Source organism: Dendrobates tinctorius, unplaced genomic scaffold (assembly GCF_039654945.1).
Source record: "Dendrobates tinctorius isolate UK_male_01 unplaced genomic scaffold, ASM3965494v1 ptg000430l, whole genome shotgun sequence".
Classification (NCBI taxonomy): domain Eukaryota; kingdom Metazoa; phylum Chordata; class Amphibia; order Anura; family Dendrobatidae; genus Dendrobates; species Dendrobates tinctorius.
Genome location: NW_027362093.1, coordinates 857,356 through 872,815, shown reverse-complemented (window position 1 = coordinate 872,815; position 15,460 = coordinate 857,356). Strand labels below are relative to the sequence as shown.

The window sequence follows — 15,460 nt, the reverse complement described above, 5'->3', positions numbered from 1 at the left end:
AATAATGTTGCAATGCTGACCCAAAGTAAGGGAGGATAAGATGAACCTACCACGCTCCCCCGACGCACGTTTAGCGTATCAGCTTTCTCAAGAGGAATTGCCATTGGAGTCCTGCCCCATTAGCTATTTATATGATAATCTCATCTGCCAATTACAGTGGAGCATGGTTACTCTTGTCCACGTCATTATGATTTGCTTCTGCCCACCACCATCATAGCGGCGTGCGTGTCGGGTAAATCAAACCCAGTGACACCATAGACACGCATGAGTCACATAACAGATGACCTGACAGTGCAGAAAGGAACAGGAGCGCAGGGTGCAGGCGCACATTGGTGGCCATTTTTAAGAATTCAGCTGGAAACAGCCATGTATAAGGAGATTGTTCTGGCATAAAAGTCATGGAATCACATTGTAAGAAAAAAACAGACTTGAAGGAATGGGGAGGGAGCAGAAAGAAAGCTGTTACCAGGCGCCAATCAAAAGGATTATATGCAAATAAAATTGTACAAAGTGCTGAGTGCCAGAGTCGGTGAATAAAAGTTATTAATGTGCACATACATCATGGTAACGACTTGTGGAAATATTAGCAAATAATATGTAAATGAACAAATACTGACACTGTGTGAAAGGGTGTCAGGACAAAGGGAGAAATAATGAGGAGAAAAAAATAAAATATGTGAAAAAAACAAAAATGAATGAAAAATAAGAATAAAATAAAAAGTGAAAATACGAGTACAAGTGAGGCTTAGGCCTCTTTCACACTTCAGTTTTTTGTTACAGTTAAAATCCGCCAAAAAGGCGGAAAAGCGGATCCGTTCCTATCTGATGTGAACGGATGGCACAGGATGGTTTTTTTGACGGATCCGCAGAATGAAGAATTTTAAAGGAACCGCTGGCCGAGAGAGAGAGAATTTTTGTCCTCCGCCAGAAAGGATTTCAGGGTTAATTTTCTCCCTGACTTCCTTTCTCCGGGCATGCGCACTGGAAAATGCGGATCCAACAACAAAAAAAAGTTGCAAGGTCCGTCCAGGCATGCCGGCGGATGAAAAAATTTGGCGGATCCTCACAAAAACGGATCCAACGGATGGCCATCAGTCAAGATCCGCCAGTAATGCAACTCAATGGGGAAAAAAACGGATCCGCAAAAAAAATGGCGGCTCCGTTTTTTTCAAAACCTGGCGTATTTTGACTGATGGTCAAAAACGGAAGTGTGAAAGAGGCCTAAGAAGATGAGATACAGTAGATCTGTCAGTTGCTGAGCTCAATTCCCTCAATATCCATGGGTGAATGCCATCTGTGCCGGGGGATTTGCCAATGTTCAGTTTGCTCAGACGCTGGCGACCTTCTCTTGTGTTACACTAGCTACAGTAGGGTTCAGTATAACAGCAGTCCAGTATGACTAACCCGATTAATCCCTGTTTTTGGTATAAATTAAATTACGTGTCACACAATTTACCAGTTGGTGCAGTAGATTCTAAGAAAACCACCAGACTCCGCATTCATGATCTGCAGGTTTTTGAGTCTGTGTATTAGAATGATTGAAAGGCGGTGATCACAATAATAGCGGTGTGGAGATCAATCAGTGAGGGCAATCATTCTGTGAAGAGACAGGTGGGAATCCGATGACCCTTATCTAAGGGTGAGGCCAGGACATGTTGTACATGCATTTCTCCTTGAAACCCTGAGAAATATGGGTCGCTCGAGACATTGTTCAGAAGAACAGAGTACTTTGATTAAAAAGTTGATTGGAGATGGTAAAACTTATAAAGAAGAGCAGACAATGATCGGCTGTTCAGCTAAAGTGATCTCCAATGCTTTACCATGGAAAGCCAAACCAGAGCGACATGGAAGAAAACGGAAGACGACCATTCAAATGGATGGAAGAATAGCCAGAATGGCAAAGGCTCCGCCAATGACCAGCTCCAGGATGATCACAGATAGTCTCACGCTACCTGTGAGGACTGTGACAGAAGACGCTTGTGTGTAATCTCTTACCAAGAAGTCCCCGCAAAATTCCACTGTTAATAAAACACATGTACGGAAGCGGACACAATTTGCCAAAGAAAACATCAACTGGCCTAAAGAGAAATGGAGAAACATTTCATGGGCTGATGAAAGTGGAATTGTTCTTTTTGGATCCAAGGCCGCAGACAGTTCATCAGACATCTCCAAACTCTGCATTCTAGCCTCGGTACACTCTGAAGACAGTGACGCATGGTGGTGCCGGCATCATGATATGGGCATGTGTCTCTTACTATGGTGCCGGGCCTATTTACCGCTCACCAGGGATCATGCACCAGTTTGTATATATTACAATACTTGAAGAGGTCACGTTGCGTTACGCTGAAGAGGATATGTCCTTGAAATGAGCTTCACCAAGACAACGACCCTAAACACCCCAGTAAACGAGCAAAATCTTGGATCCCATCCAACATAATTGACGTTATGGAGAGGCCAGCCCGATCCCCGGACCTCAATCCAATAGAACACTTGTGGGGCGACATCAAAAATGCCGTTTCTGAGGCAAAGCCAACAAATGCCAAAAAATTGTGTGGGATGTAGTCCGAGCATCCTGGGCTGGAATAACAGCTGACAAGGGCCAGAAGTTGGTTTACTCTATGTAACATAGATGTGAAGCCGGTCTAAAAATCTGTGGGTAACAACTAGTGATGAGTAAATTTGTCTGAAAAATGATTGCCAAACAGAAATTCGGCACAAATATGGTGCATTCGGATCTGTGATCGGAAACCCGAGCAAAATTTAAAAAAAAATCAAGAAAAATCGGTAACATTCGGTACAAAGTGCAGGAAAATATTTTCAGCACTTTAGTAACAATAATGGTGGTGTATCATGAGTGTTTGGCACATGTTTGATGAGGGGAGGGGTGTGCAGAGCTCAGAGGCGTGGCGCTCTTGTAAGCACAACAGTCAGCCAATCAGGGTGCAGGAAACACAACGTCCTGACACTACGGCTTGTGTCATTGGCTGCTGAAATCACATGTCGCTCTCCATATAAATAGCGGACATCTTGTTTTAGCGCCAGAGAGGCTGCTCCTGACGCTGCCACTGTTTACAGCAAGATTTCAGCTATTTAGTTAGGCCGTTGTATATCAGTCAGATCGTGTAGCTAGATAGTGTCCAGTGCGGCTGTAAAATTTACATTCCGGAATATTTTATTTTTTGGGGGCCATTACTAAGGTCCACAGACAAAGGCAGCAGGCACATGTCCTACAAGTGTGTTGTGCGCTGCTTCTATAGTGCTCCATGCACAACTATAGCATTCTAAATAAGATTATAGCAGTAGGTAAATGTGATAAAGCCTGCTGTATCCCACCTTGTCATTCAGTGCTGTGGTGATAAAAAACCTAAGGCACATATAAAAAAAGATTTTTAATTGCAAAAAGTTTGACAGCCCCGCACACATACACACAGCCCCACAGACCACTGCACACATACACACAGCCACACAGACCACTGCACACAGATACAGCCCCACAGACCACTGCACACAGATACAGCCCCACAGACCACTGCACACAGATACAGCCCCACAGATCACTGCACACATATACACAGCCCCACAGACCACTGCACACAGATACAGCCCCACAGACCACTGCACAGATACAGCCCCACAGACCACTGCACACAGATACAGCCCAACAGACCACTACACACAGATACAGCCCCACAGACCACTGCACACAGATACAGCCCCACAGACCACTGCACACAGATACAGCCCCACAGACCACTACACACAGATACAGCCCCACAGACCACTACACACAGATACAGCCCCACAGACCACTACACACAGATACAGCCCCACAGACCACTGCACACAGATACAGCCCCACAGACCACTGCACACAGATACAGCCCCACAGACCACTGCACACAGATACAGCCCCACAGACCACTGCACAGATACAGCCCCACAGACCACTGCACACAGATACAGCCCCACAGACCACCTCCGTCACACACATTCTCTGCCCATTAGACTTACATTGGACTCGCTACGAGTACCCGAGTATTAGGAGCTACTCACTAATCCCTATCCCTAACCTGTGTGAATACCTCTCTAAGGCTGATGTCTGAATTCCTGGGTGATTGTGGACACCTCTGTCAGCAATGCCTGCATTTATGGGTAAGTAGTGACCTGCTGTAATTAAAATCACCACCTGGTGGAGGGTGGAGTGCTCGGTCAGTAAGCCAACATACAAAAGACAAAAAAACTGACTGGCACATCCAGACCAATGTGAATAGGTGCATACCAAGAGGAGCTACCCTCACATACAATATACAAAGAAAGGTTGCACTCTATCATGCTAAAGCATGTCAATGTGGAATATGTGAAATTTGACATATTCCACATTGACATGCTTTAGCATGATAGAGTGCAACCTTTCTTTGTATACTTTGCCTGCTCCAGTCAAGTTGACGGAGATGCTGCCTTCAGCTGTAAAGGAACCGGACAAGCCTGCTTTTTTTGACTGATCAGAGAGAACGATCACACCACAAGTTTCTCAATCCACAGTAACATCTCCGCCTGCAACTTTCTCATGGTCCAGCAGTTTGTCCGGTTCACCGTACTTCACCCTCTCTCAGCACTGCAGCCAGCCCATGGTTCCACAGTTGTGGTCACGTAAAAGATTGCTTTGTCATGCGTAGGAGGAAACAAAGAGGATGAACTCCACTATCTCCAATTTGTTGGCCACGGAAATGCTGCCTTTCTGCCTAATAGATACAGACATTTTCTGAAAGTGGATAGCCGTTGCAGTCCCCCACTACCAATTACCCAGTTGCTATTACTTTTCTAAGAAAGCTGTGCCTGTGCTACACCAGCATATCTCAGACATCACCCGTTCCTTGACAAAATCGCTGCCTGCCAGAATGCATTTCACCACAGACACTTGGACGAGTAAGCATGGCCAAGGGCATTACATCTCGCTGACTGGGCACTGGGTGACTCTGGTGGCTGTGGGGACAGGTGCTGCTCCACAAGTCTTGGAATCCCCAAGGCTTGCAGGACAAACCTCTACATTTAACACTTCCTCCACTGCTTCTGCCTCCTCTATCTCCTCTAGGGCCTCCACCTGTGCCCTCAACCTCTGCCTTAACGAGACACGCATTCCAAATGCGGAGAAAACCCCCACCACCTCTGTACAGCTCAGCCAGGGCTCTCTGCAATCAGGCAGTCTTAAAATGGATGTCTTGGAGTTCGCAGTCATACAGCTGAAGAGTTGCGGACAGTTCTCCAGGCTCAGTTTGATCAATTGCTGTCTCTGCTGAACCTGCATGCAGGGAAGGTGATAACGGTGCAAACCTGGTGGCGGCCCTACGGCAAGTCCACACATGTGCCTTGCATGGCTCATGTCCTCAACCTGGTGGTACAGTGTTTTCTCAGCCACTATCCTGGCCTGGGTGAGATGCTCCAGAAAGCACGCAAGTTGTGTGCTCATTTCCGCCATTCGCACCCCTCTCCTCATCGACTTGCATTGATACACGGTGGAATTCCACCCTGCAAAGGTTGCAGTGACTGTGGCAGCAGCAACAAGCCCTGATGCAGTATGTCATGTCGTATAGCCTGGGCCAACACAGTATGGACATGGCGCATGTCACATTTACAGGGTGCACACAGATTAAGGACCTCTGCACCCTTCTGTGCTGTTTTGAAATGGCTACTGAGATGGTTATCACTGATGCCACCATCATCAGCATCACTATTCTGGTCATCTATATGCTGGAGAAGACTTTGAATAGCCAGCGGGAAGAGATGGTGGTCCTAGAAGAGGAGGAAGCAGTGGAGGATGCAGAAGGGATAATATTGTCTTTAAGTTCAAGACTGTCGCCACACAGGTGGGTGCCAAGGGAGGGTGGAGTACTGTGATCGATGAAGGCTGGTGATAACAGACAAGCTGTTATTGAAGGGGCAAGATCCAAGGAACAAATGGAGGAGAAAGAGGTGATGGGCGAGTAACTGTCAGATGAAGAGGATAATCCTCCCCTCTCTGTTGTTTGTGGTTGGTTGGAGGGATGGGACGGAGGAAACGAGCCTCATTGTTACTCAGCCACCAACACAGCATGGGCTTGGACCTCATGGTAGATCCCTACATATGAGTGCCTTCTTGCTGCACTATCTGCAACATGATCCCCGTATAGTTATGATTAGGAATAATGCTGACTGCTGGGTTGCCACTTTATTAGATCCACGTTATAAAACCAAATTTTGCCAGATCATTCCTGCCCTAGAAAGGGAACAGTGAATGCTGGAGCATCAAAACACGCTTTTACACAACCTTAAGAGAGCTTTTCCCCAAGACAGCAGTGAAGCACACCGTTCACATCGCAGCTGTAGACTTCCAACCTCTGGACAGTCAATTCTTCAACGCCAAAACATTAGCAGCAGCAGCGGTGGAAGTAGAAGCAATTTCTGTGAGTCCTTTGACACTTTTTTAGGCCAACGCATGACGTGGGTTACTTGCTTACGTATTTTACCCAAAATATTAACTAACACATCTATTTTGTATGTGTTTTTTGCACTTTATTTTTTAGGGTGCAGTTGGGCCCATTCAGTCTTGTAAGCTGTGGTGTCTGTTCACATTGGATGCAGTTGGATGGCACTAGGCAGCCCGCCTGATCTAATAGTATGGGTGTAACTAATAGGCTGTTGGCCTGGATGCTGTGCATTCCCATTGTGTGAACAGCGCCGCATACAAGTCTTCATTGCGCATTAATATACCAAGTAACCGTCCCTCCATACATTGGTAGGTTGTGAGCGGTTGTCTCATCGGTATTCTTGCACCTGTGTTGCCCTCATCCTAACTATATGGGCGCACTCACCCTGACAGTGCATTTGTTTGGAGGTCTGGGCAGGTCGGCATCTCTGCCTTTTTGCTGTGGTTTTGAACATTTGACATTTGCCTGAATTTTTATATCTACACATGATTTACACATTATATTTTCTTGTCTTAACTCTATACTATTTAACATTAGAAGCTGTGTATTTTTGTAATTATTTGTATGTATACATGATTGATTACCACTTCTGTCTCTGTAAAGACAATCCCCTTTAACCCCTTTCTGACATCGGGTGTAAATGTACGCTGATGTCGGACTCCCTCCTTTTGATGTGAGCCCCGGCGCTGAGCCCACATCTTTTCTCGCACATGATAGGTCAGAAACCCCGCACTTCAGTGACCGTCACGTGATCGCGGGTCACCGATGGGTTGACATGACAACCAGAGGTCTCCAGCAGACCTCATTGGTTGTCACTGCTGGATCCTATGAGTGCTGCCCAGTGGTTGGCGCTCATAGCAAGTAAGCAACTCTGCTACATGCAGGTGATCGGCTCTGCTACATACAGGCAATGCTCAGATCGGGTTATAGCAGCTTCTAGCCTCCCATTGAGACTATAGAAGCATGCCTGTGGAGACATTGGGTGGTCAGCGCGTACCCCGGTCCGCTGGCCGAAACCACATGGATCAGGGATCGTCCCACCGAACGCCGGCTCTCCCTTTAACATGGGCATAACGCTACTCAGACAACACACAGTGAGGGTAAAACAGTGTGGCAATGCTTTATTGAAGGCTTTACCACAAAACAGGCAGATAACACATAGAACAGTCACAGCAAAATACCCAACAGAGTGCACATTACAGAGTCTCACCCTTCCGCTGATTCGCTCCCAGGGTCGCTACCCCACCTGTGGCACGCACAGAGAGGAGGTAACGACAAGCATAGGAAGATGACAATCCATACAGTCCATACAAGGTAAAAGGCCAGTTGATCGGAGGATCACAACCTGGCTTCTCCAAACGTGTCCATTGTTCAGCGATGGTGAATGGAGCAGTTCTGTATTCTTCCAAGGCTAAAAACCCCTAGGGTGTTTCTCTGTAGAATGATAGATTTGAGTCCCTCATAATGTAAAAACTATACGAAGTATATAGTTTGAAGTCTGGGATCTGACAATATGTGGCTATTTTTCTGATTTGAATAACATGATACATGATTTAAGTTTTTTTGTCTTGCTTGAATATAGATCAATATTAAATGTCTCCTGATAAGTCACCTTTGGTGAGGACAAAGAAACCCGTAGAAATGAGAGGCTTGGAGATTGTGTATACATCACCTCACCCTATATACTGAGATGTGGGGTACATGTTTTTTCTATTAGTCACCTTCTGACTAACCTTCAGGGGGTGAATTATGGGTATAGTGTATATTTGGAATTGATAAAGTTTAGTTTTATCCTTTTGTCAGCAAACATGAGGAATGACAAGAGACAACCCATTTAAGAAGATTCAATTTTGGTTAAAACTATTCCAACATTATGAACATAAAAAAGGCTTCTCCCCTATGTGACATCTCTAAATATTTAACACATAAAAAAAATGAAAAAGGCTTCTCTTCTGTGTGACTGCTCTGATGTCTAACAAGAAGCACTTTCTGGTTAATATTTCCCACATTTTGAACAGGAAAAAGGCTTCTCTTGTGTGAGTTCTCTGGTGAGGTGGCTCAATGGTTAGCACTGCAGCCTTGCAGCACTGTAGTTCTGAGTTTAATTCCCACCAAGGAAAACATCTGCAAGGAGTTTGTATGTTCTCGTGTTTACGTGGGTTTCCTCCCACATTGCAAAGACATACTGACAGGGAATTTACATTGTGAGCCCCATTGGGAACAGCGATGATAATGTGTGCAAACTGTAAACGGCTGCGGAATATGTTATCGCTATATAAAAAGAAAGATTATTATTAAGATTCCATTTCTGGTTAAAACATTTCCCACATTATGAACAGGAAAAAGGCTTCTCCCCTGTGTGAGTTCTATGGTGAGTAACAAAATGTGATTTACTTGCAAAACGTTTCCCACATTCTGAGCAGGAAAAAAGTTTCACTCCTGTGTGAATTCTCTTGTGCTTAACACAATGTGATTTATGTGCAAAACATTTCCCACATTCTGAACAGGAAAAAGGCTTCTCCCCTGTATGAGTTCTCCGGTGGGAAACAAAACTTGTTTTCTGAGCAAAACATTTTCCACATTCTGAACAAGAAAAAGGCTTCTCACCTGTGTGAGTTCTATGGTGAGTAACAAGTTCTGATTTCTGATTAAAACATTTCCCACATTCTGAACAGGAAAAAGGCTTCTCCCCTGTGTGAGTTCTCTGGTGAGTAACAAAATTTGATTTACGTGCAAAACATTTCCCACATTCTGAACAGGAAAAAGGCTTCTCCCCTGTGTGAGTTCTCTGATGAGTAACAAAATGTGATCTCTGGTTAAAACATTTCCCACATTCTGAACATGAAAAAGGCTTCTCACCTGTGTGAGTTCTCTGGTGAGTAACAAAATTTGATTTACGTGCAAAATATTTCCCACATTCTGAACAGGAAAAAGGCTTCTCCCCTGTGTGAGTTTTATGGTGAGTAACAAAATGTGATTTACGTGCAAAACATTTCCCACATTCTGAACAGGAAAAAGGCTTCTCCCCTGTGTGAGTTCTCTGGTGAGTAACAAAATGTGATTTCCATGTAAAATATTTCCCACATTCTGAACATGAAAATGGCTTCTTTCCTTTAGGAGCAGTTTGTTTTTTAATGCCTCTTTTGTGACTTTGATTTTCCTTAGTAGTCGGTAATGAATCAGAAGATGGGACCTGTTTCATAGGATCAGATGACAGATCTTTGCTGTGAATGGATGATGGCATATCTGGAGTAATGGCATTCACTTCAGTTGTATCTTGTAGGATCTCAAGATCATCAGATTTAAAAATTGAAGATGTCAGCTGTCCCTCTGATCTCCTGGTACAGTCATCTGCTAAGATAAAAAACAATTATTATTTTTAATAAAATATCCGAATTTTATATTTTTGAATTTCTACTTAAACTGTTCATAAAAATGGCAAGCTATGTAAAAAACGTTATTTATCAAGACAATGACAGTTCACCGTCTAATAGAAAACCTTGTTGGATGAACCAGTAGTGTGCAGTGTTCAACTGTTTGGTTTCTTTTTATTCAATATTTGGGAGGCAGAATGAACAATCAATGTTATGTAGGCGAAAATAATACCAATTCTCATCTTACAAAAAACCAAGTCCCCACTCAGGTCCATCATCTGTCAATGGAAAAACAGAGGTTCCCACACTATTAGTGGCTCAAAGGCTGTTGAAAAGCAACAGAGTTTCTATAAACCAATCCAGCAAAATCCGCTCTCACTTCGGAGTCTTGCAGTGTGCGCAAACAACATTTAGGATCCCTGTATTTAGCAATATTATAGTGAGAAGAATCCACTTAATTTGCGGTGTCTCCTGGAGAACAATCTGGGCACTATGTGCTGGGTAATAAAATGGCAAATGAGTAATTTTCACTTTCCAACATCCACTGCGTGTTAATTTCCGGGAAGTGGCTGTGGAGTCAAAATATTCACTCCTCCTACACATGTGGTCAAAGTTGTTGGTACTTGTCGTTTGATGACAAAAAAACCTACAATGGTCACAGAAATAGCTTGAATCTGTCAAAAGTAATAAATAAAAAATCTATGAAAATTAACAAATGAAAGTCAGACATTGCTTTTCGGCCATGCTTCCACAGAATTTAAAAAAAAATAAAACTCATGAAATAGGCCTGGGCAGAAATGATGGTTCCTTAACTGAAATATTTTGCTGCACAACCTTTTGAGGCAATCACTGCAATCAAATGATTTCTGCAACTGTCAAGGAGACTTCTGCACCTCTCGACAGGTATTTTGGATCACTCTTGAAGAGCAACTGCTCCAGTTGTCTCGTGTTTGAAGGTTGCCTTTTCCAGACGGCATGTTTCATCTCTTTCCAAAGATGCTCAATAGGATTTAGGTCTGGGCTCACAGAAGACCACTTCAGAATAGTCCAATGATTTCCTCAAGGCCATTCTTGCATGTTTTTAGCTGTGTATTTTGTGTTGTTATCTTGTTGCAAGACCCATGACCTGCGACTGAGACCAAGCTTTCTGATACAGGGCAGCACATTTCTCTCTAGAATCCCTTGATAGTCTTGAGATTTCATTGTTCCCTGCACACATTCTAGACACCCTGTGCCAGATGCAGCAAAGTACTCACGGAACATAACAGAACCTCCTCCATGTTTCACATTAGGGACAGTGTTCTTTTCGTGATATGCTTCATTTTTCCATCTGAGAACATAGAGCTGATGTGCTTTGCCAAAAAGTTCCATTTTTGTCTCATCTGTCCATAGGACATTCTCCCAGAAGCTTTGTGGCTTGTCAACATATAGTTTGTCAAATTCCAGTCTGGTTTTTTTGTGATTATTTTCAATAATGGTGTCCTCCTTGGTCGTCTCCCATAAAGTTTACTTTGGCTCATACAACGACGGATTGTACGATCTGACACTGATGTTTCTGGAGCTTGAAGTTCACCTATAATCTGTTTAGAAGTTTTCTGGGCTCTTTTGTTACCATTCGTATTATCCGTCTCTTGGATTTGTCATCAGTTTTCCTCCTGCGGCCACCTCCAGGGAGGTTGGCTACAGTCCCATGGAGCTTACATTCCTGAATAATATGTGCAACTATACTCACAAGAACATCGAGCTGCTTGGAGATGGTCTTATAACTTTTACCTTTAACAGGTGTCTATAATTTTCTTTCTCATCTCCTGAGACAACTCTTTCCTTCGCTTCCTCTGGTCCATGTTGAGTGTGATACACACCATGTCACCACACAGCACAGTGAGGATCTGTAGCCTCTATACAGGCCACTCACTGATTCCAAGATTGTAAACACCTGTGATGCTAATTAGTGGACACACCGCGATTTCACATGTCCCTTTTATCACATTATTTTCAGGGGTTCCATCATTTCTGTCCAGGCCTATTTCATGAGTTTTATTTTAAAAAAAAAAATATCTGTAGAAGGGGTAACAACAATTTTGACCACGTGTGTATAGATTATAACACTCAGTGAAATAATTTATAAAATGGAATCACTTTATGGGGATTTCAACTATTATGGTTTTGTGTCATTTAGTCATATTAGTAGGGCTTCTGCATATGGTGTGTCCAATCTCATCTGGGATCTGTTCCTGCTGTCCAGGTGGAGTAATCTTCTCCCTACTTAAGCCAATTGGAGAGTACCACACCCTACTAAAGCGCAAAGCACATGGCCGGAATCTGCCAGATACAGCGCTGTTCTCCTCTGGTTCAGTCCTCTGTGCTCAGCTTGCGGCTTGTGTATTTGTTTCCTGCTGTGACCGTGGCCCGTTTACTGACTACTCTTGTGTCTTCTGATTCTGTATTCTGTCCTTCTGGTTCTGACCCAGCTACCTGACTATTCTTCTTGCTATCTAACACCACAGAATAGCAGGTAACACCATGGTCCAAGCCTAGGGGTCCCTGTGTAAGTCCAGATTCCATGTGAGGGTGTTAAACGGCGATGAGCAAGGCAATCCTTGGGATATGGAAAGCAGAGAAGATAGAGCCAAGCATGTTCATGGTGGACATCTTTTGAGCTGCCAGGTGACCATGAACAGTGCTCCCAATACATTGTGTCTGCAAACTATTCCAGCTAGATCTGCATTCAAATAGCTAAATGGCGCTCCTTCCCTTCTGAACACTGCCATGTGCCCAGACAGTAGTGTATAATCGTATATAGGGTATAGTGTGAAGCTGGAAAATAATTTGTAAGATCCATCTGTTTTCTATTATCCTTTGTGAAGAATTCCAAACTTACCACCACATAAAGTGACACACGTCAGATATTAATAATGGGGCCTGATTAGGAACACAAAACTGGCTGCGGGAAGAGGTTAAATCAGAGGATTTTAGACACTACTGTAATCAAACACTGTGACTATAGACAATAACATCTACTGAAATGATCAAACTCCACAGTCTCCATCAGTAATAAATGAGCAGCTAGTGGTGAAACCTCTCTGGGTAATTAGAGTATGGGGCTCGGTGACGTCACAATCTAAACTATCGTAAGCTCCAATATTTTCTGTCAGATGAGTTTCAAGAAGAAATATTACACATTTATAGAGAACTGTGTATAATAGTGCAGAGCTGAGATGTCTTAAAGGGAACCTGTCAGCAGGATTGTGCTCAGTAACCTACAGACACTGTCAGGTCGGCACCGTTATACCGATTACAGTGATACCTGGTGATGAAATCCGTCTTGTGGTTGTTGTGTAATCTGTATTTGTAGTTTTCAGTTAATGAGATTCTCGTGCTCTGGGGCGGGGCTCGGCTGTGGGTGGGGCTTTATGTGGTGCTCTGATTACATATTCATCTGTATTGGCCTATGACAGGTCGCTGACCCCTCACTGACCTGCCCCCCATTATTACATAATGCATATAATAGCATTGATATTATTGTTGATAATGCCTATAATATTGTGGCTATTGTGAGGCTTAGAAAAAAATTACATCCAGCACAATGTCACCGGTGATGGCGGCGCCTGCGCAGTAGCCTCTATAAGTAAGAGATAAAGGCTACTGGACAGGGGCCGGTGGTGACATAAAATCTCAGCTTTTATTCTTCCTCCAATAACCACAACGCGTTTCTACGGTCACAGCCGTCTTCCTCAGGTGGAATGAAGGAAGCATCAATTATTACAGCCTTTGTAGGTAGCCCTAGTTGGAACAACCCACAATCCTATGTGACCTCCCCCTGGTATTGCGCGTTAACCCTTACATCCCCAATAAAAACACTGTGAAAAAAATATTCGTTAAACAATCATTATACATTTTGCAGGTTATGACATTCAGCCTCATCAATATTCCATGGGACACTTTCTCCCTCAACTGCTCTATGGGTTTCCTTAAATGATTGATATCTAAGAGAGATTCCCTGGCAGAAATAGCACTTGAGGGTGCCAGACACCTGAGGGAAAATTTGGAGATTTTGTCTTTGTCATCGGAATTTAGGACTTATGATGTAGGACTGAGAACCAAACTGAATAAATCTGAGGAAGATCTAATAAAGAGAAAAGCTGCCAAACTATGGAGGGATAGGAAGGAGAACTCAGCGAGTGGGAATAGTCATGAAAAAGCAGAGGCTGTGGATACTGGTGAATTTATGATATCCGATGGGGGAAATGGTAATCAATCATCAAGCATTAATAATAATTATGAAAAAAAGGAGGAGAAAAATTATAAAGATGCCAGGAAGGATGAAGCCTTTTCTATTTTAACATCTGAAAAACAAAGGGCTCACTCTGAGGAACAGAGGAGCAAACTGATTAATGGTCTGAGTAAAAGAAATACAAAATGGATTAATACAAACTGGAATGGGAAGGATGGGACTAGCACTGAAGGTAATAAGAGGAAAAATAGCAATAGGAATGAGGGAGGGTCTGGCAATCATACAGTACCAACAGAAATATCTAATTGTTCACCAATAAAAACTGCGGGGAATATGCAAACCATTCTGGAGACCTCTGAAACACCGATGCAGGGGGAAGATATTATTTCAAGTGGCTTCACCAAAAAAGAAAAGAGAAATACAGATGGCACTCACCGGGTTAAAATCTGCTTTATTCTATTTCTTTAAAACATCGGCAAATTGTTCAATCTGACAGAAAAAGAGGTCAGACTGTTCTGGACTCACAATTCTCTTCAATCTTATGTGGAAGCAGGCAGAGTCCCGTGAGGCGTAAGGATTTTTAAAGAGCATCACATTTCAGAGAGGAGCCGTTATTTTTGGCTGAATGGCAAAAAATATTTTTGGAATGTTCAGAAAAATTACTGAAATTGGTTTATGAGTTTAATATGAAAAGTGACACTCAATTGGAGTGGGATATTAAAAAAACCAAGGATGAGGTCAAATCTAGACTAACGGATCCACAGTGGTTATCCCTGAATAAGAAAAGGACCCTAAACTGATGACCATTCAGGCGAATGTGAGACAGGTCAAAAGGGACAAATGTATCCGTGACAAAGGTGATTATGACTCCAACCGCATTTTTTCACGGAATAAAAATAAGAATGAACATGAGAGTGGGAAACCACAAAGGTTCTTTCATTACAAGAGAAAATGGAATTAGACTTACCGGTAATTCGGTTTCTAGAAACCTTCCACGACAGCATAGGAGGATGTCTCCACGCCCTAATGGGGGACAGGAAGCGCGAGAGGTGAAAAGGTCCCACCCACCTCCCTCTCACCAGTGACTTATAACTGATTACCATAGCACCGGTTACCTTAAGATTCTCAGAATTTGTCCAAGAATGCAGGGAGGGAAATAGTGGTGTCGTGGAAGGTTTCTAGAAACCAAATTACCGGTAAGTCTAATTCCATTTTCTCTAGCAACCTTCCACGACAGCATAGGAGGCATAACAACCTATACTGCACTGGGGGGGGACAACGGCCTGAAGAACTTTTCGGCCAAAGACTAGATCCCTGTTGGACACAAGGTCCAACCTGTAGTGTTTAGTGAAAGTATGTAAGGAGGACCAGGTTGCTGCCTTACAAAT

General features: G+C 43.4%; 1 protein-coding gene across 1 annotated transcript in view; it reads right to left on the bottom strand.

Annotated features, from left to right (window-relative positions):
• Positions 1–15,460, bottom strand: part of LOC141076809 (uncharacterized) — a 106,744-nt gene that overhangs the window by 74,175 nt on the left and 17,109 nt on the right. The window contains exons 5-6 of the mRNA XM_073564117.1: positions 8,802–9,815; positions 5,115–5,120 (exon numbers count right to left, since the gene is read on the bottom strand). Coding sequence (XP_073420218.1) covers positions 5,115–5,120; positions 8,802–9,815 — 1,020 coding nt within the window. The remainder of the gene's footprint in view (positions 1–5,114; positions 5,121–8,801; positions 9,816–15,460) is intronic.